The sequence below is a fragment of the Carcharhinus amblyrhynchos genome, chromosome 13, assembly GCF_965287045.1.
Source record: "Carcharhinus amblyrhynchos chromosome 13, sCarAmb.v2.hapA, whole genome shotgun sequence".
Classification (NCBI taxonomy): domain Eukaryota; kingdom Metazoa; phylum Chordata; class Chondrichthyes; order Carcharhiniformes; family Carcharhinidae; genus Carcharhinus; species Carcharhinus amblyrhynchos.
In genome coordinates, this window is record NC_137336.1 from 76,156,708 (window position 1) to 76,179,667 (window position 22,960).

Genomic DNA, 22,960 nt, shown 5'->3' on the forward strand with positions numbered 1-22,960 from the left:
ACACACATACATCCAATGGGACATCTAATAACACAAACACATACACCTAAAGTCACACACACACATACAAAGAGAAACATGCACACAGATACACATTGTTCAATATATAGAAGAGATTTACTGGAATGTTCTCTGGGATAAGATTCTGGCCATCTTTCGAAGGGACTGGTGAAACGGAGGATTTTGGCTCCAGAAACAAACTCTGGTGGGCAAAAAAAATTCTCCTCAATGCTCCAACAAAAGTACTGAGATCTGAGCTTGAAATGCTGTGATTGATGATGGAAGAAAGTGTGGGGAATAATAGACACTAAGAAGATAACTTGTGTGTGAATCATGGTTACAGCACAAGAGACCATTCAGCCCATCAAGTCAGTGTCAACACTCTGAAAGAGTAATTTTACTATTCCCATTCCTCCACCCGCTTTCCTTAACACTGTAAATATATATAATTTTATTTTGTTTCTCATTCATTGACTTATATAAACTAGAAGTAAAGTAGCATTTACCAGAGACACAAAGTCACACATACAGGAACTCATGCACACAGCGACACAAGCACACATGGACACATATACAGAGATACCGATAGGATTGGACACAATACAGGGGCATGTAAATTCATAGATGCACACACACACACACGCACACACAGGGTCACACTCATACAAACACACACACAGATACACTGCAAACAAACGGACAGCATTTCAAATGTCACAGCCCTGTTCACGGAACAGTTAAATGTAATTGCAGCAACAAATTGAGATTTGTTGGCTGTCGTGAAATGTCGAGATAACCAGGTTGAGGAAAATACTAATAGTCACATGGACAAATGTTTCTTTTCATTTCGGGATATCATGTGGACAAACTTTCTGGGGACGCATTTCGCACAGATTCTTGGACGATGAAATTATGTTGATATGAGGCAGTGTAAAATCTTGCAATAAAGAACAAAGCTCCTTTGGCTCATCAAGCCTGCGCTGATAGAACGCATGGAGCAGGTCCACTCTTCAGGGACAGTAAGAACAGGGTAGGACATTGACACACTGCAAGTGATCAGCAATTTTGGGTTAATGCTTATGTTTGATGCTGGAAATCAAACGTGGTGGAATTCCCGAGGGCCACTCCTTAATTAATGTCATCAGAATTGTCCAGTCTTTGCAAATTATCAAACAAACCTTGGATATGAATATTTCAAAATTTACCTTATGTCATAAGGTCTGTTTGCAAAACATGTTTCTTTTTCCAAAAAAATACGTTGATGGTTTTGCAACTTGAATATCCCTGAGGAGATCCCAAAGAAATAAAGGTTGTGGGAATCTTTCACTCAGTCTTAATGCACTGAGGTTGCTTCCAGAAGGAAGAGATCGATCGTTTCTCAGTGAAAATGTTTCAAACATTTCCGACTATCAAGAATGTCTTCTACACAATCATTGTCATCATTGGTGTACCTGGTAAGTGAGCATAAACATGGATTTTATTTAGTGTGAGAGCTGCACTCGGGTTTAACCCTGACTGACAATACACCATGCTCATCTATTGACGCCGATTTGCAGACAGTTATATCAGATAGTCCAGCCAAATCTGAAATTATCCCTATTCATTTATTCGATTGTCCTAATTGAAACCAGAACTTGTTCCGACGTTTTGGAAATGACAGTTTCGCCAAATTGTGAACTCACTGATATAAAAGGAAGATTTTGTACAGTTCATGCACATCCGTGCTGACTAACTGCTGAGGAAAGATTGTTACTGGTCAGATCAACCTGTGCAGAAGTGTACTCAAAAGACAGTAGGACTAGGGGGCACAGCCTCAAGATAAAGGGGAGGCGGTTTAGAACGGAGTTGAGGAGGAACTTCTTCACTCAAAGGGTGGTGAATCTCTGGAATTCTCTGCCCGTTGAAGTGGTGGAGGCTGCCTCGCTAAATATTTTTAAGAAGCGGGTTGATGGGTTTTTGATAAGAGAGGGGATTAAGGGTTATGGGGAGAGGGCGGGAAAGTGGAACTGAGCCACGACAGATCAGCCATGATCTTATTGAATGGCGGGGCAGGCTCGAAGGGCTAGATGGCCTACTCCTGCTCCTATTTCTTATGTTCTTATTAAAGTGTTGTCAATTTAAGCGATGGGTTATGAGTGGAGAATCCAATCCCATTTTCCTCTTGCTACTTCCAGCTGTGTGTGTCCACACATGTTGTGATCTGTGGAGGGAAATGTCCTGTTTGACGGGGACCTGTGCACAGCCGTGAGCATGGTCAGGTTTGAGTTGCTAATACCGCATTAATGCTCACGTCTCCCTGAACAAACTGAACTGGGAAAGCATTTGGGGCGGAGACTGAAACTGCTGCTCTTTCCTCTCCCGGCCGCGAGGAGCCGCTGCTGTGTCCGCTTCGCCCAGTGTCACCTCATCCTGGGGCTCTGTCCTCCTCGTTGGCAGAGCATCCAGGTCACAGTGGAAGGTGCGGGGCCTGCTGGCGGCCGCGAACTCGGTGTGAAGTCCCAGCGTCCGCTATACTGGAGTGATGGCAGATCCAGCACCATGTTCGTGTGACAAGACAGCAACCGCCATCTCCTCCAACCATTCAGGTTTTTTTTAAAATTCTGAGACAGACGTCACTCCCAGGCCGAGACTAGAATTTAGAAACAAAACAAAGGAAAGAATAAGTATTTATTTTTAATAAAAAGATGCCGGTGGCCGATTGGCGCATGCACCGCGCGGTCGCCCAGAGTGCATCGCGCAGATCAACATAAACTAAATAAAAATGAAGTCGGAGGATTCAAATAAAAACCCGAAAAAGCAGCGTCTCAGAATGGAGAGTGAAGTGATAATGTGATAAAAAAATCATCATTTAAACCAAGAGCTTTAAAAAGCTGCCTGTGTTCAGGCGCCTTTCTCCTTCACTGACATTTTTTCCCCGGCAACGCAAGATGGCCGCCGTCCGTGTCCTTTGGAACGCAAACCGCTCGTCTCCTTGGCAACGCAAGATGGCCCCCGCCCGTCTCCCTGGCAACGCAAACCGCCCGTCTCCTTGGCAACGCAAGATGGCCCCCGCCCATCTCCCTGGCAACGCAAACCGCCCGTCTCCTTGGCAACGCAAGATGGCCCCCGCCCGTCTCCCTGGCAATCCAAGATGGCCCCCGCCTGTCTCCCTGGCAATGCAAGATGGCCACTGCCCGTCTCCCTGGCAACGCAAAATGGCCACTGCCCATCTCCCTGGCAACGCAGGATGGCCACAAGCGACTCCGCTGGCAACACAAGATGGCCTCCCTCGGCTCCATGGCAACGGAAGATGGTCACCAGTGTCTCCCCTGACAAAGAAACATGATCGCTGCCCGTCTCCCCGGCAATGAACAATGGCCGCCGAGCGATACAGTTGGCAAATGTGTTTCGAGTGCACTCCTCGACTGGCTGAAGAAATTATCATTCAACATTAAAAATCCTGGAGGCAACTATTGATGAGGTGCTGAGTGGGTCTCATCATCTTAGCACTGTGGCTACAAGAGCAGGTCTGAGGAAAGGAGTACTGGCGCGAGACACACACCTGCTAATTCCAGCCAAAGCACAGAGCAGGCATGTGATGCGTTATCCCATTTGCCTGCATGGGTGCAGCTCCAACAACACTCAAAAGCTTGAAACACTGAAGGACAACTCTGCCTTATTGGCACCCATTCCACAAATAATCACTCCCTCCAGCACCGTCCAATCGTTTCAGCCGTGTACCCTCTGCAAGATTCACTGTAAGAACTCCCCAAGACTTCCCAGGCACTGAACCACTAGCATTTAGAAAAAAAAGGGCAAGAGACACAATTGGAACATGGCTACTAACAAGTTTCCCACTTACCATTAGATCCTTCACTGATACTGAATCAAAACAATGGAACTTCCTCCCTAACAACACTGTGGGTGTACTTATACCACTAAACTATAGCCAATCATGGATGCAGCTCAGCGCCATCTTCTGGAAGGCAATTTGGAATGGGAAATGAATGCTGGCCTAGGAAACGACAACCACACCTCCTGAATGAATGAAAGCATGTGCAAAGCTAAACCGACACACAGCCAAAGAGACACAAACAGACCCAAGGGACACACACCGCCCCCCCCCCCCCCCCCCCCCCCCAAAGAGACACCACGCAACCAAAGGGACACACATACATCCAATGGGACATCTAATAACACAAACACATACACCTAAAGTCACACACACACATACAAAGAGAAACATGCACACAGATACACGTTGTTCAATATATAGAAGAGATTTACTGGAATGTTCTCTGGGATAAGATTCTGGCCATCTTTCAAAGGGACTGGTGAAACGGAGGATTTTGGCTCCAGAAACAAACTCTGGTGGGCAAAAAAAATTCTCCTCAATGCTCCAACAAAAGTACTGAGATCTGAGCTTGAAATGCTGTGATTGATGATGGAAGAAAGTGTGGGGAATAATAGACACTAAGAAGATAACTTGTGTGTGAATCATGGTTACAGCACAAGAGACCATTCAGCCCATCAAGTCAGTGTCAACGCTCTGAAAGAGAAATTTTACTATTCCCATTCCTCCACCCGCTCTCCTTAACACTGTAAATATATATAATTTTATTTTGTTTCTCATTCATTGACTTATATAAACTAGAAGTAAAGTAGCATTTACCAGAGACACAAAGTCGCACATACAGGAACTCATGCACACAGCAACACAAGCACACATGGACACATATGCAGAGATACCGATAGGATTGGACACAATACAGGGGCATATAAATTCATAGATACACACACACACACGCACACACAGGGTCACACTCATACAAACACACACACACAGATACACTGCAAACAAACGGACAGCATTTCAAATGTCACAGCCCTGTTCACGGAACAGTTAAATGTAATTGCAGCAACAAATTGAGATTTGTTGGCTGTCGTGAAACGTCGAGATAACCAGGTTGAGGAAAATACTAATAGTCACATGGACAAATGTTTCTTTTCATTTCGGGATATCATGTGGACAAACTTTCTGGGGATGCATTTTGCACAGATTCTTGGACAATGAAATTATGTCGATATGAGGGAGTGTAAAATCTTGCAATAAAGAACAAAGCTCCTTTGGCTCATCAAGCCTGCGCTGATAGAACGCATGGAGCAGGTCCACTCTTCAGGGACAGTAAGAACAGGGTAGGACATTGACACACTGCAAGTGATCAGCAATTTTGGGTTAATGCTTATGTTTGATGCTGGAAATCAAACGTGGTGGAATTCCCGAGGGCCACTCCTTAATTAATGTCATCAGAATTGTCCAGTCTTTGCAAATTATCAAACAAACCTTGGATATGAATATTTCAAAATTTACCTTATGTCATAAGGTCTGTTTGCAAAACATGTTTCTTTTTCCAAAAAAATACGTTGATGGTTTTGCAACTTGAATATCCCTGAGGAGATCCCAAAGAAATAAAGGTTGTGGGAATCTTTCACTCAGTTTTAATGCACTGAGGTTGCTTCCAGAAGGAAGAGATCGATCGTTTCTCAGTGAAAATGTTTCAAACATTTCCGACTATCAAGAATGTCTTCTACACAATCATTGTCATCATTGGTGTACCTGGTAAGTGAGCATAAACATGGATTTTATTTAGTGTGAGAGCTACACTCGGGTTTAACCCTGACTGACAATACACCATGCTCATCTATTGACGCCGATTTGCAGACAGTTATATCAGATAGTCCAGCCAAATCTGAAATTATCCCTGTTCATTTATTCGATTGTCCTAATTGAAACCAGAACTTGTTCCGACGTTTTGGAAATGACAGTTTCGCCAAATTGTGAACTCACTGATATAAAAGGAAGATTTTGTACAGTTCATGCACATCCGTGCAGACTAACTGCTGAGGAAAGATTGTTACTGGTCAGATCAACCTGTGCAGAAGTGTACTCAAAAGACAGTAGGACTAGGGGGCACAGCCTCAAGATAAAGGGTGGGGCGGTTTAGAACGGAGTTGAGGAGGAACTTCTTCACTCAAAGGGTGGTGAATCTCTGGAATTCTCTGCCCGTTGAAGTGGTGGAGGCTGCCTCGCTAAATATATTTAAGACGCGGGTTGATGGGTTTTTGATAAGAGAGGGGATTAAGGGTTATGGGGAGAGGGCGGGAAGGTGGAACTGAGCCACGACAGATCAGCCATGATCTTATTGAATGGCGGGGCAGGCTCGAAGGGCTAGATGGCCTACTCCTGCTCCTATTTCTTATGTTCTTATGTATTGACTGCGGGTCATTCACTTGAGTGGAATATCTAACGCAAGTCATCATGTATTACTGGGAGCATTTGTCAATGTTATTGTATGTGTGAACCAGTAACTGGAATGGAATTAGGTGGACCTAGTTTGATTCCGTGCTCTTTTGGTTGAGTTATCTCTCCGTTCCATGAAACCTCCTCTTTGCATTCACCAGGGTGATGGCTTAAAAACAGGAAGAGTTTTGCTGTTGATCGGAAAAGTTTGAAAATGTGTTTCTAATGTCAAAGGTCTCAGTATTGCTCAATATTCCCTTGAAGTTCTCCGAGAGAAACAGATGTAATCAATGGCTGACATTTAAAAAAGCCCAAATACTGCTTCTGTAAGCTAATCCTTTGTAAAATGTTCTACTCTTACTCTTGGCAATGATATTGTAAACACTAATTCATTTATCTGTGTTAATACTATTCGCCTGATACTACTCGAGAACCTGAGCACCATGCATGTTGAGCTTTATTACCTAATTATTCATAGGATTAATACTCGACTGACGCTACTCAATGGTCCACTTCTGCAACTTTTCAAATTCATTGACAGATGTAGACATCACTGGCTAGGCCAACATTTATTGTCCATCATTAGTTCCTGGTGCACAATTGGTGAACGTATTAGAACAAAGAACAAAGAACAACACAGCACGGGAAACAGGCCCTTCGGCCCAACGAGCCCGCGCCGCCGTCCTACTATCTCAGTGACCTATTCATGATTTTAGTCTACGCCTAACGTGCGAGGATCAGGGAGGTCCAATTTAGGGACAATTTAGTACCCAATCAATCAGCCTAAAAGCACATCTTTGGGGGATGTGGGAGGAAACCGGAGCACCCGGAGGAAACCCACGCAACCACGGGGAGAACGTGCAAACTCCCACAGACACAGGCCCAAATCCATGTGTCCGCACAGCAACAGAGATAGTCTCTGAACTGTCATGTTGCCCTCGAGATGGTCCAGTTTAAGCACACTAACGACATGAAGCAATAGGCAACTCCCGAAGCAACATCCAAGAGCAGCCCACTACAACCTGCCGCCTGCATGCCCCTTGCTGGACTTAAATGCCTGTGGAGACAAAAAAATTCATTATTAAACAGGCAAAGACTAACATTCCTGAGGCAAAACGTATTCCCAAGCCTACAATGTTCAGTAAGGCCTACTATATCCCCCTATATGTAGCCCGCTCATATGGCTGTCTAAGTGACTCTTAAACAACCCTAGCGTGCCTGCTTCCACCACCTTACTCGGCAGTGCATTCCACACCCCCACTACCCTTTGCGTGAAAAACTGCCCTCTAATATTTGTCTTATACCTAGCCCCCCTCACCCTAAGCCCGTGACCCCTCGTTCTATCCATTTCTTGTAGCGGAAAAAGCTTACCACCATTTACTCTATCTATCCCCTTCATAATCTTATAAACCTCTATTAGATCCCCCCTCAGCCGACGTCTCTCAAGGGAAAACAGCCCAAGTTCATTCAATCTTTCCTCGTAAGACAGCCCTTCCATACCAGGCAACATCCTGGTAAATCTCCTCTGCACTCTCTCCAGGATCTCTACATCCTTCCGGTAGTACGGCGACCAGAACTGGACACAGTACTCCAAGTGAGGCCTAACCAACGTTCTATACAACTGCAACATCAGACTCCTACTCTTATATTCTATACCTCTTCCTATGATTCAGCTACTTACCAAAAAGCTGGTGGTTTGACTCCATTTAGAGGCAGAGTTTCCACGTTTTAAGGGTAGTGTGGTGGGACAATGGTAAACACTGCTGCCTCTAAGCACCAGCGGCCCACGTTCAATCCCCAGCTTTGGTGCTGTCTATGCGGAGTCTGCACACAGTCCCGTTGCTGTGGTTTCCTCCCACAGGCTGAAAGAGGTGTTGGTTAGGTGCGTTGGCCATGCTAAATTCTCCCTCAGTACTCAAACAGGTGCTGGAGTGTGGCAACTAGGAGCTATTCGCAGGAGCTTCATTGCAGTGTTGATTTAAGGATACTTGTGACGCTCATAAATAAACCACAAGGGAAGTGGTGGCAAGCTCTCTAATCAACAGCTGCAATCTCTGAGAGCGTATACATTCCCATTTCTGGTTCTGATCAATGATTTAGAGAATTTACAAATATCACATCACACAATCGCTGTATTGAAACTAGTCTCTAACTGTGGAACAGGCCCAGTGAATTTCACAATACAAAGATCAGACCAAACAAAATATTTCCTAACATTGATAAACTTGCAAAGTTGAAAGAAATTGTTCACTTCGCTCAGCTTAGAATCATCCTGGTTAGAATAATTGCACCTTCTGAAGCCAATCTATATATTTCTTTTGGTAACATGGAGAAGGTCTTGAAAACGGTAGACAGAGTGTTGTAGAACCTGGCTCTCTATTCAATCTCAGCTCTGCTATGCAAGGGGAATAACCCATATCTCTGTGTTCCTTTTAAACTGTTGCGACTTTAAATCATTTGTGAATCTCTTCCTCAGAGCCCATAAATCCCCTCAATGTCAGAGATTTATTTTCAAAAGAGTATTTTGTAAATATGTTATTCCAATCAAAATGCAGTAGCTTTTTGTTATGAACTTGAGGAACATGAGTGTCGCTGGTTGGGCCAGCATGTAGCTCCCACCCCTAGTTGCCTTTGGTCAAAGGACAGTTGAGAGTCAATCACGCTGCAATGGCTCTGGAGTCTCATGTAGGCCAGACCGGGTGAGGCTGGCACATTTCCTAAAGGACACTAGTGAACCAGATAGATTATTCTGACAGTAGACAATAGTTTTATGGCCATCAGTAGATACTTAATTCCTTTTTTTTCTGAACTCAAGTTCCACCAGTTGCTGTGGCAGGATTTGAACCCAGTCCCTCAGAATATTAGTTGAGTTTCTGGACTAATAATCTGCCGATAATACCACGAGGGCACCACCTGCCTTATGTGAGAGGTCGTTTGTCATTGAACACTGGCATGTGCAAGTATTCAAATGTATAAAGTATTTCCAGGCATGGTATTGTGTCAGTTGTGTTGTAACTTAAAAGCCTTTATAAATAGAAAGATGGTTAGCGATATCTTTCGAGTCAAATCTACAATGTGCGATTATGACTTAAAGAATTGAATGAAATTGGTCACCTATGTTGCTGGGAATGTGTTCTGACCACTCTTCATTATCATCTGTGTTTCTGGATGTTTTTCTTTTCATCTAACGTTTGGTTTCATTATTTTTCCGATCAACACACACCTGCTTTCATCCTCGCATTACATATACAACCCCTCTCAGAACAAACGCACACCTCTCCAACTTTCAGAGGACATAATCCCAGGGTGTTCCAATTCTGGGAACTGTTCTGACCTGGGGCCGAGGACATTGGGCTGGTTGGAGGCGATCGTAGACGATTTGGTCACAGGACAATGCCATCCTGGAAGGGCGCGAATTCTGCTCGGTAATCAGGTTCAGGGTAAATGTGACTAAATGTTGGATATTAACCGGTGGTGTTTAAGACTGGAAAGTCACTCTGAAATTGTCAGGGATCTTAGTTTGCAAGGGGTGGTGTGTCTGTCTGATTGAGGGATGTTGAAATTGATGGACGGGTTTGATATTGAGGGGAGGGCAGCATCTTAGCCTGGAGGGTGTCTGATCTGGTTTCGTATCTCATTCTAACGCTGGTCTGATCAGGGGCTAGGAGTGAATCCCTAGGAATGTTGATAATAGATTGACAGGGAAGGGGGCCGTTATGGTCTCTATTGATGATCCATATCCATAGATAAGATGTGGGCTGTGATGCAGAACTGATTCAGTTAAATCAGGAAAATGATTGGAGCAGAGGCTCCCATTGCATGAAGATATTAACGTGTAAAGTCTGTCCTTTGAAAGTACTTACTCTCCCAACTACCGTCAACTTACAGCTTGGTGCCTTGGAAATGTGATGACAGCCTCGTTCTTTTTTTAAGATTTTTACCTCTGTCCTATACTCAATTGCATTCGCTGCTTCCAATGTGGTCTACTTTACATTGGAGAGGCCAAAAGCTGCCTGGGTGACCTCTTTGCAGAATACTTCGGTAGTTCCCCGCAAGTAGGATCCAGTCTTTCCTGTTGCTTGCGATTTGAACACATCATCCTGCTCTCCTGTCCACAGGTCGATCAGTTTCCTTTTGCAATCTGGAGTAACAGCACCTCATTTTCTGATTGGGCACTTTACAGACTTCGGGACTCACCATTGAGTTTGACAACGTGAAAGCACAAATCCTACCCGACAGCTTCTTCCTGTTTCCATTTAGTTTGTTTCATTTCTTCTTTTCATCTCATTCATCCATTTTTATCACTTTTCATTCTCACTTCAATTTTTCCATTTCTCCATTCTAGCTCTCCACCTTCTCTGAACTCACCACCCACCCCGCATTCAAGGCAACGGCCACTTTTCTCAGGCAGTCTCTTACCAGTTTGTACTTCTGTTCTGCCATTCACACGATCTATTAACTAAATGGACACTTTCAGCACTTTCCTCAGCTATCTTCATCATCATTAATATTTCCGTTGTCCAGTTATAGCCTATTGCCACACTCACAGAATAAACCTAGCCTGATTTTTTTGTTTTGCTTTCAGCCCTGATGAAGGGTCATTTGGACTCAGAACGTTCGCTCTATTCTCTCTCCCCACAGATGCTGTGAGACCTCCTGAGTTTCTCCAGTATTTTCTTTGATTTTTGATTGCAGTGTCTTTATCAACCAATTGTTGTGCTGCCTATTTTTAATGTGTGTGCCAGACAAGGAGAATGTTTGATCATTAATTTCCATTAATTATTTCTTTTTTTTCAGCTAATTTACTGGGAATTGTGATCCTGTCCCGGGGAAAGTGTGGGATCTCCACATGTACCACTCGCTACCTAATGGCCATGGCAATGGCTGATCTCTTGGTTGTTATTTCTGAGGTCCTAATTTATTTTGTGATTTATTATTATTTTCCCATGTCTTTCCTGGACATCACTCCTGTGTGTAGTGTTAATGTTGTCCTACGAACTGCAGCTAAAGGCTGTTCTGTCTGGTTCACCATCGCTTTCACATTTGACCGATTTATGGCCATTTGTTGCAAGAAGCTGAAAAAAAACTATTGCACTGGGAAAACTGCGGCTATGGTATTAACAACAACCGGCATTCTGATATGTTTACAAAACATCCCCTTCTTTTTTACACAGGAGCCTGGAGTGATCATTGATAATGTTCCATGGGATTGTTACACAAAGCAAAGTTATTTCATTGCACCAGGTTGGGTGGGATTTAAGTGGTTTCATACTGTGTTAACCCCATTGCTCCCATTCTTTTTAATTCTATTGCTCAACACTCTGACGGTCAGGCACATTTTAGTTGCCAGTCGAGTGCGGAAGGGACTGAAGGGTGAGATCAAGGGGGAGAATCACAGAGACCCCGAGGTGGAGAGCAGAAAGAAGTCAATAATTTTACTCCTCAGCATATCCAGCAACTTCATATTATTATGGCTGGTCAGTATTATAGAGTTCTTCTATTACTACACTAAAGGAATGAAATACAACAATGCTGAATATATATTTCAACAAGTTGGATTTATGCTGCAGAATTTTAGTTGCTGCACAAACACATTTGTTTATGGGATGGCACAGTCTAAGTTTAGGGAGCAGGCCAAGAATATGCTAACATATCCGATCGCATCAATTATTCCATTAATAGGTAAAAGCAATAACTGAGATCAATACAGAGGTAGGTCACAGTGTTTAAAGTCTATGAATGGAATATTTATCGCCAAAATCCCAGTAGGCACATGACAAAGCGCAGTGGAATGACTTGTAAGAGGTGGTGCCTGGAAGAGCAGCCTGAAGAGCGATGAAGGAGAGTCAGAGCAGCTGCTACTTGATAGGCAGAGTTATCAAATGTTCCAATATCAAAGAGTGTCCAATTGGATTCAGGGGTCCCGAATTTAGCATTTTAATTCTGAGTGCTGAATCAGAATATGATTCAGATCGACTTATAAACGCTGTTCTCCAGCGTCCCCATATGCACTCAGCCTGGAAAAAAAAGTTGTGACTCTGAATCACGCAGTGGGTAAGTCTAACCGTGCCAGAAATGCTGTTGCTCTGATTGGAGCCTCCAACTGCCAATGAGCAGTAAAAAAAATGAAAAACACCCCCATGCCATATCACTCCCCGGCCACAAAATGTAGATAAAGTGGCCGGAAATGATGGCCCCTACACATATTTCCCAATCTTCACAACTTAGTTGTCTCCCTTATCCACCCACCTAACTGTGGTACCCAGACCGATCACAACCTCCTCACCCACTTCTCCCCGCCCCCCCCCCCACCACACAACGATCACCCACAGAATGGCAGGGGACACCTTTGCCCCAGAAACACCTCCCCCCTCCTCCACCAGAGATCCATCTGGCTCTCCTCCTCCCCCTCCCCCACCAGAGAGCAATCTGGCTTCCCTCCTCCCCTCACCAGAGAACTATCTGACCCTCCTTGTCCCTGCTTCACAAGAGGAGAATCAGATCTCTCACCTTCTGCCCTCCACCAGAGAAAGACCTGGCCTGCCTCCTCCCCCGTCCCCCACCAGAGAATGATCTGCCCTCCCTCCTCCTCCCCAACCCACACCAGAGAATGATTTGGCCCACCTCCCTTCTCCCCCTCACCACCAATCTGAGTCAGCTGGAAGCTTGGAACTTATTGGAAGCTGGAGTGCCCAAAGCAGATTTTGCCAAACGTGTCTGTTTCACACCAAATCTGGATGGGTGAACGTGATGGTCAAGGGTGAAATGCTAGTAAGTTTGGGCGTCCAGCTCATTAAGTCAGTTTAAATGCATGGGAAAGCATTTAAATTAGCATTGTGCCCATTTTAGCTGTGGTCCCGATCACTTCCATTTTTGGGCCTTGGTAAAGGGGAATCAATGAGGATGTGAGTGCAGATCGCGTTATTCGCCTCACGCCCAACTTTACTGAGTTTTCACACCACAATGCAACGGTAACATCAGACCCAGTGTCTCAAGTTCTGGATGTAACCAATGCTCAACTCCCGAACCACCAATGAGCAAGCTCCAACAAGTGGTTGACTGCTGGCAGGACCAATCAGGAATCTTTGTTCAATGGTTGACAACAGGTTCAGCCAATAAATGAATTCCTTTCCAGTAACTGGCTGCCATTTAAGATAATTGGAAAAGATATGTCAGGCTGACTTTGACCTATACCCTCAGCCAATGATTCATCCTGGGCTCATTCCCACCCCTATCGAAAGTCCAGCTGCCAATCAGATCATGTAACTTTCCATCCCATTTGTCCAATTGGCGGCCTGCTTCTCAGCATGGTGGCGCAGTGTTTGACCCCATTACCTCACGGTGCGAGGGACTCAAGTTCAATTCCAGCCTTGGGTGACTTGTGGAGTTTACATGTTCTCCCCTTGTCTGTTTGGGTTTCTTCTGGGTGCTCCAGTTTTCTCCCATTGTCCAAAGATGTGTATGTTAGGTGGATTGTCAATGCTAAATTGCCACTTAGCATCTAAGGATGTGCAGATTATGAGAGTTACCCTGCTAAATTGTCCCTTGGTGTTCAAAGATGTGCAGGTTAGGTGGAGCAAACATAATAAATTTCCCCTTAATGTTCAAAGATGTGCAGGATAGATGGATTGGTGACGCTAAGTTACCCTTTAGTATCCAAAGATATGCAGGTTACAAGGAGAGGGCAGTCCTTGCAACAGAAAGAAAAGGTGGTGCTGGAGCGAGTCGTATTGCTGTGAGCTGTCCCCACCGTTTACTCTTCTTCTCTATGTATGGTATGCTTTGTCTGTGTAGAACAAAAGAAACAATACTTTTCATTTTCTGCTAATACATGTGACAATAATAAAGCAAATTAAATAGTTTAAAGTTAATTTATTCGTGTCACGAGTATGCTTATTATTAACACTGCAATGAAGTTGTTGTGAAAATTCCCTCATGCCATGCTCCAGCACCTGTTCAGGTTCACTGAGGGAGAAATTAACATGGCCAAAGTATCTGAACAGCATCTGTTTTGGACCATGGCAGGAAACCGAAGCAACAAAAGGGAACTGACAACGACACTGGAAGAACATGCAGGCTGTACACAGACAGTGATCCAAACCGGGAATCGACCCCGCTGCTTGGCACTGTGAGGCAGCAATGCTAACCATTTTGCTGCCATGTCTGGGTCTATGTACCCTGGAGTTTACAAAACTGAGGAATGATCTTATTCAGACATATAAGGTCCAGGGGCACTAAAAGGGTCGATGGTGAGATGTTTTCATGAGCGGGAGAGTCCTGGACAAAGGGTCATAGCTACAAGGTAAAGCATCGACCATTTAAAAGTGAGGCGAGTAGAAATTTCTTCTTGCAGATGTTGGTGAATCTTTTGAATTCTCTGCCCCAAAGTGTTCTGGTCACTGCATCAAGTATTTAAAGCGGAGGTGAATAAATACTTGATAGATCGAAGGTAAGAGGCCAATAGGAAAATGGCACAGAAAAAAGCTGAGACCGGTGTTAGATAAATAATTTTCATATTGAATGCTTAAAGTGGCTGGTGGCTACTTTTTTTTGGACTGGTATGGTAAGTTGCCTCTTATTATCCAAAGATGTGCAGGTTAGGTAGACTGGCCATGCTAAATTGACCCTTACTGTCTGAAGATGCATGGGTTAGGTGGATTTTCATGTTAAATTGCCCCTTAGTGTCCAATGATGTGCGTGTTAGGTGGATTGGCCATGCTAACGTGGCCCTTATTGTTCAAAGATGTGCATGTTAGGTGGATTGGTCATGCTAAGTTCCATCTTCGTGTCCAAAGATTTGCTGGTTAGATGGATTGGCCATGCTAAATTACTGTTTATAGTCCAATGATGTGCTGTTTTGGTGAATTGGCCAGAAATCCAATGTTGCTATTACGTTTCTCTGATCACTGCTGAGGTGTATGGCAGGACAGAATTTGAGGGAATGGTGAACGCAGGAAAGGGCAAGGAGTTACAGAAAGCCATGACGATGGAAATTCATATTTCTCAGGCAGAAACTAGGAATAGAGGAAGAGGAATAGGCCATTCAACCCATCAAACCGGCTCAACCTGACAATATGATCACCCACTTCAATGCATTTTCCCACACTGTAACTATATCCCTTTATACATCGATATTTATAAATCTTTCTAAGTCTCCTTGATGCCTAGTCAGTAACTGGGTATCCATCCTCCTTGATCTCTAGACTCTGATTGCGTGTCCATCTCCCCTTGATGTCTAGTCTCCCCAGGCATCCACATCTCGTGGGGTAGAGAGTTCTCAAGATACACAACCTGCTGAAAAAAAAATAACCATCCCATGTGTGCTAAATGACTTGCACCTTATGTTAAAATTGTGTCCCCTCGCTCTAAGCTCCCAACCAAAGAAATTGTCTTACCTGTATCTATTCCTTTAACGATTTTGTACTTTCCAATTAAATCACCTCCTATTCTTTGAAATTCTTGGGAATAGAGGCGCACTGTGCCCAGTCTTACATCATAAGACATCCCACAATCCTGGGAATATGTCTGGCCATCTTTCACTGCAATCACTCTGTGGCAATAATATCCTGCCGATAAAAGATGGGGTGGGGGAACAAATCTTACAACTGTTGCGTACACGGAGACACACATAGGAAAACACACGCACATACTCACAAACAATACATACACACACACACACACATGCTTGTGCACACAAACACACACAAAGAGAGACAGATAGGATATGCATAGACACACATTGACAGGATATAGAGAATTGGCATAGGATTTACCACCCAATCCGTTAGATATTCCACTGTTAAATAGCAGCAGAATCTCCTGGAGCCATTATTATCAATGGGTTTTCTCACTTAATGTACCCCTTAACCATATGAATCCTGTGGTGGGTGTGGGCCAGAATTGCTGGAATGTTTGGGATACCCGTGCAAGTGCAATCTTACACAAACAGGCACACACTCTCTTCCCTTTCCTTCTCCCCATGTAGTCTATGGGTGGAATACTTTGTCTGTATAGCGTGCAAGGAACAAATACTTTTCACTGTAAGCAATACACGTGACTGTAATAAATCATCCAGTTTAATTCACTGATTGACAATTTTTCATGCTGATCTATTGACATCATATGCAAACAGTTATATAATCCAGCCAAATGCCTTAAATTATCACTGTCATTTTATTCGATTGTCATAACTGAAACTAAATCCTGATCCGAAGTTTGGAAATGATAGAGTCGCCAGTTTCTGAACTCACTGATTTGAAAAGAGCATGCTGTACAGTTCACACAGACATCAGTGCAGACCAACTGCTGGGGAAAGCTTGTTACAGGGGTTATCAATCTGTGCAGAAGTGTACTGATTGTGGGTCACTCATTACAGTGGAATATTTGATGCAAGTCATCATGTATTACTCGGGATATTGGTCATTGTTAGTGTGTGAGAGATCCAGTAACTGGAATGGAATTACATGGATTTATTTTCAAGCTCTGCTCTTTCGTAAACCCACCAAAATCTCTCCATTTCATGAATCCACCATTGTGATTCAGCAAAGTGATGCGTTCAAAAGTTTTGCTGTTTATTGTAATAGTTTGGAAAAGTGTATCTAATGTCAAATGTCACAATATTGCTCAATATTCCCTTGAAGTTAGAACATAGAACATTACAGCACAGTACAGGCCCTTCAGCCCTCGATGTTGCACCAACTAGCGGAACCAATCTAATGACCTCCAACCTAAACTATTCCAATGTTATCCATATGTCTATCCAATGACCATTTGAATGCCCTTAAAGTTGGTGAGTCCACAACTGCTGCAGGCAGGGCATCCCACGCCCTTACTACCTGAAGGAAACATATGTAATCTAGTAACATTCAAACAACATCAAAACTATCATGGTAGCCTAATCCTGAATAAAATATCTTACTCTTATTCTGGGCATAGATATTGTGTTTTCATTCTCCTTTTTTTTATTATTCATTTGTGGGACATGTGCGTTGCTGGCTATACCAGCATTTATTGTCCATCCCTAGCTGCCCTTGACACTGGGGCAAACTGCTTTCTGCTTTATCTCTAAGGGATTATATGTTCTGATCTCTGTTTCTGATCAGTGAAAAGTCTGACAACACCAGGTTTTAGTCCAACCGATTTATTTGATAATACTCACAAGCTTTCGAGGGGACTGCCTCTTCGTCAGGTGAATGGAGAGTTCTGGCCTCAGACAGAGCATATAAAGCACAGACAGTTTGGAGATTACTGATTAGAATGCGAATCCTTACACCTAACCTGCTGTTCAAGACCTGAAGTGGCTGATAATGTGAGTGGAAGGAGCACTGATCACAGGTTACAGAGATGTGTATTGTCTCCAGACAGTACAGTAAGTGAGGTTTTGCAAACCCAGGCAAGTCACGGGGGTTACAGATAGTGCGACATGAACCCAAGATCCCTGTTGAGACCGTCCTCATGTGTGCGGAACTTGGCTATCAGATAGTGAGTTGACAAGACTATTATTGAATAATAGTTTACAAGACTATTATTGAAGAGGCAAGTCCTATGATTTCTGGGATTTAGTGGATTTTACAGAAAATTTGTACCAAACCTCAGTAGCATAGTGGCACTATTGATGCTTTGTTAAAACAAAATCACAAAATTTCAGTGGATAGAAGAATGCCAGGAGGCATTTGAGAATTTAAAAGCAGTGTTAACAACGGCATCAGTTTTAGCTTTGCCAGACTTCCTGAAACCCTTCAATGTCGCCATCGACACCAGTGATGTCGGTGTTGGAGCTGTGTTGTTACAGAAGGATGAATGTGGAATTGAAAGGCCAATTGGTTATTTTTCAAAGAAACTAAATATCCACCAGACAAAATATTCCACTGTTGAAAAGGAGCTATTCAATCTAATAATAACCTTGGAATATTTTAATATTTATATTACAAACAGTGTATCAGAGATGATTGTATATACCAATCACAATCCTTTGAAATTATGGAAAGATTTAAGGACATGAACACCAGATTATTTCATTGGAGTCTCACGTTACAAGCATTTAATTTACAGATTGTGCGTGTTGCAGGTAATGAAAATATTATCACTGACACATTATCGCGAGTTTCTTAAAAAATAAATCATGTTTTCATGATGATGGTTCATTTTTTTCTTAATGGGGAGGTGTTGCGAAGCTGAGATTGTGAAATTGGAATTTGATGTTGATAAAGATGTTTAAAAACTGTAAAAATTCCAGAAGGAAAATAAAACATTATGTTCTCCCTTGAAAAGCTGGTGTTTTGATTGTGCTTGGAGCTTTAAAATTCAAGTATATACAGAGTCCAAGCTGAAACATTTGCATGAAAAGTCAAGAGGCAGTCCAAGGAACATGGAAACGAGAAACAGGAGTAGGCCATCTGCCCTTCGAACCAGTTCCACCATTCATTTTGATCATGGTTGATCATCGAATTCAATATCCTGATACCCTCTTCCACACATCCCTTTATCCCCAAGAGTTACATCCAATTTCTTCTTGAAACCAGACAACGGTTTGGCCTTAACTACTTCCCATACATTCACCACCCTCTTGGTGAAGACATTTCTCCTCGCCTCAGTTCTAAAAGTTTTACCCCTTATGCACAAACGATGATCCCTAGTTCTGGACCCCTCCACCACTGGGAACATTATTTCTGAATCTATCCTGTCTAACCCTGTGAGAATTTTATCAGCTTCTATGAGATCCTTTCTCACTTTTCTAAACTCCAGTGAATATAATCCTAACCAACTTAATCTCTCCTCATCTGACAGACCTGTCATCCTAGCAATCAGCCTGGTAAATCTTTGCTGTACTCCCTCTCTAGCAAGGACATCCGTCCTCTGATAAGGACACCAAAACTGCACACAACACTCCAGATGTGTATCTCACTAACGCCCTATGCAATTGCAACAAAACATCCCTATGCCTATTATCAAATCCTCTCGCCTTCAAAGCCAACATACCATTTTGCTTCTTTACTGCCTGCTGTACTGCATGCTTCCTTTCAGCGAATGGTGCACGGTGACTCCAAGGTCTCATTGAGTATCCTCCTCCCTCAAAAAGTTAGGGAGTATTGTAGGGGCTGGGAGAAGTTTGCAGAGATAGAATGAGGAGGTTCGTAATGGAGAGTTCGTAGAGGAGATTGCAGAGATGGAGATGGCTGTAGGGGCTAAAGGAGATTACAATGATATTGAGGTTGTAGGGATGGTAGGAAGTTACAGAGATAGGGAGGTTTGCACAGATTGGTAGGAGTTACAGAAATAGAAAAGATTTCAGGTACTGCAATGTCAGAGGATTAGTGCTGAGGCAGTGCTGCACTGTCTTGAGTCATCAGTGAGGGAGCTCTGCACAATCAGAGAGTGAGAACTGAGGAAGTGCTGCACCCCTATGACACTGGTCAGATGGTCAATACTGAGTGTTGCAGTGTCATAGGGTCAGTACTGAGTTAGTGATGTACTGTTAGCTGTTCAGTACTGAGGGAGTGCTGCACCGTCAGAGGGTAAGTCTGAGGGAGTGCTGCACCATCAGAGGGTCAGTGCTGAGGCAGTACTGCACTGTCAGAGGGTAAGTGCTAAGTTAGTGATGCACTGCCAGAGACTCAGTGCTGAGATCATGCTGCAATATCAGAGGGTCAGTAATGAGGGGGAGTGTTGCACTGTCAGGGTCAGTACTGAAGGGGAGCTGCACTCTTTGAGGATTTTATTGAAGGAATGCCACACTGTCAGAGGGTCAGTACTTGAGGGAGTGCTGCACTGTCAGAGGATCAGTGCTGAGGGAGTGCCGCACTGTCAGTGGGTCAGTACGGAGGGAGTGCTGCACTGTCAGAGGGTCAGTACTGATGGCGTGCTGCACTGTCAGTGGGTCAGTATTGAGGGCATGCTGCACTGTCAAAGGGTCAGTGCTGAGGGAGTGCCGCACTGATCGATGTTCAATACAGAGGGAGTGCTGCACTGTCAAAGGGTCAGTGCTGTGGGAGTGCTGCGCTGTCAGTGGGTCAGTATTGAGGGCATGCTGCACTGTCAGAAGGTTGCTACTGAGTGAGTGCCACATTTTTACAGGGTTAGGAAAGAGGAAATGCCACATTGTGGGGAACATTATAGAGAGTTTGCATGCACACAGTGGGTTATGAGGACAGAGACACCAACAAATAGGAATAGTGAAGGAGTAACTGAGTTCAGTGAGACTGTGGCACAGGCAGGTGAATAGAGTGAGGGGGTAACTGTGTGCAGTGAGACAGGGAGACAAGCAGATGGAGAAACTGAGATGGCAACTGAGTGAAATGAGGTGGAGATTCCAGCAGATGGAGAGAGTGAGCAGGTTACTTAGTGAGGTGAGGCAGAGATATCAGCAGCTGGAGGCAGAGAGATGACTAACTGGGTGCAGTGAGACAGCGACCCCCAGCAAATGAACACAATGAGGTGTCTATCTGAGGGCAATGAGAGAGGGACACCAGCAGATGGAGAAAGGAAGTTGTGGCTAACTAAGTGCAGTGAGACAGGGGCACCGAGAGATGGAAACAGGTGGCTAACTGAGCGAAGAGTGACAGGGACGTCAGCAGATGGAGTCAGAGAGTTCACTAACTGGGTGCAGTGAGACAATGAGACCAGCAGATGGAGACAATGAGGGGCTAACTGCATGCAGTGAGACAATGAGACCAGCAGATGGAGACAATGAAGAGCTAACTGAGTGCAGTGAGACAATGAGACCAGCAGATGGAGACAATGAAGAGCTAACTGAGTGCAGTGAGACAATGAGACCAGCAGATGGAGACAATGAAGAGCTAACTGAGTGCAGTGAGACAATGAGACCAGCAGATGGAGACAATGAGGGGCTAACTGGGTGCAGTGAGACAATGAGACCAGCAGATGGAGACAATGAGGGGCTAACTGGGTGCAGTGAGACAATGAGACCAGCAGATGGAGACAATGAGGGGCTAACTGAGTGCAGTGAGACAATGAGACCAGCAGATGGAGACAATGAGGGGCTAACTGGGTGCAGTGAGACAATGAGACCAGCAGATGGAGACAATGAAGGGCTAACTGAGTGCAGTGAGACAATGAGACCAGCAGATGGAGACAATGAGGGGCTAACTGAGTGCAGTGAGACAATGAGACCAGCAGGTGGAGACAATGAGGGCCTAACTGAGTGCAGTGAGACAATGAGACCAGCAGATGGAGACAATGAGGGCCTAACTGAGTGCAGTGAGACAATGAGACCAGCAGATGGAGACAATGAGGGGCTAACTGAGTGCAGTGAGACAATGAGACCAGCAGATGGAGACAATGAGGGGCTAACTGAGTGCAGTGAGACAATGAGACCAGCAGATGGAGACAATGAGGGGCTAACTGAGTGCAGTGAGACAATGAGACCAGCACATGGAGACAATGAGGGCCTAACTGAGTGCAGTGAGACAGGGACACTGAAAGATGGAAACAGGCGGAGGTGGCTAACTGTCACAAATATTCAAAGATTTATCCGAAGTGAAATGAAGGAACACTTCCACAAACTATGGCTGTTCTTGTTCTGGGTATAGGAGAAGAAATCCGATATTAAGAGACAGTGGGAGCTGGGGTTGATAGAGAGGATGTTGAGGTGGAAGTGGATGCCATTCATGCACGTGTGACAGTGGATACTCTGCATTTAAATGAGGCTGCTTCGTCTCAGTGAGAAGAAGAGGAATAGAATGGGGATATGGATCAGACGTGCTGAAGGGCCAGTGTATAGAATATTCAATGGCAGTGATATTATCGTAATGATTATGTAGATATGAATGTAAACAATGTCGTCTATTCCACCAAGTTGAGGAGGGTGAAACGGGAAAGATTCTCTTTGTTGCTGTCACATGATATGTAATTTTATTTTTAATAAGAGCCGCTTTCTCAGGGGCTGCAAACCGATTGGAGGGTTTCAAATATTGAGGACTGAGAAAGATGGAAATAGATCGGGGTTAAGCTAACAAGTTCATGTACTTTGTGGTAGACAGACATAGGTGGTGTAGCGTTCTCAAGGATAAATTTGTCAAGGAGACATTATTTTTAATCTGAAGAAAGGAATGAGGATGGCAGATTTGAGGAGAGTACTACAAAACTCGAAGTGACAGAATATGACATATCCTGAGAGTGTGCACATCGATCTGCAGCAGCTGTCAAGTGAATGTATCCCAGGCACCGCTCCCTGTCCAGGGTGAGACCCTCTGCTTCTTTTTGCAGATATATATATAAAAACAAAGAGGGAGACAAGGAGAAAAGAGAGACGGAGAGACAAAGATAAAGGGATGCAAGAGAGAGACAGAGAAAATGGCAATGAATGGGTGAAGGTCACGAAAAGAAGACGGGGACAATACAGTTTCCTCCAGAAAATAAAAAAAATCAGTGAACAAGGTCCTTTGCATCTGCAGGATTCCTGGTTTGTTAAAAATAGAAATCAAAATCGTTCCTTCCTGATCACAAGACAGGTGCCGGTAGTTGAACAAATAGACATGGAAGACTGACTGTCGCTGTGTATCCACTCCAGTCCATCGAGGTGTGCTCTGACTCTGCTCTTTCTCTTTAAGGTATGTCCTTCTTTTCCCTCTTGGCCAATAGTACACTGCTCTTTCTATTGAAAGTCTGTTGATCAATATTAATCGACTGGAAAAAATTGTGGAAGCAGCCTCTCGTATACCG

General features: G+C 44.0%; 1 protein-coding gene across 1 annotated transcript; it reads left to right on the top strand.

Annotated features, from left to right (window-relative positions):
• Positions 1-4,788: 4,788 nt before the first annotated feature.
• On the top strand, positions 4,789-14,248 carry LOC145351993 (putative G-protein coupled receptor 139). The gene is made up of 2 exons (XM_080201850.1): positions 4,789-5,599; positions 11,078-14,248. Exons 1-2 carry the CDS (start codon positions 5,533-5,535, stop codon positions 11,977-11,979), a joined length of 969 nt encoding a protein of 322 aa, XP_080057976.1. The 5' UTR covers positions 4,789-5,532; the 3' UTR covers positions 11,980-14,248.
• The last annotated feature ends 8,712 nt before the right edge of the window (positions 14,249-22,960 follow it).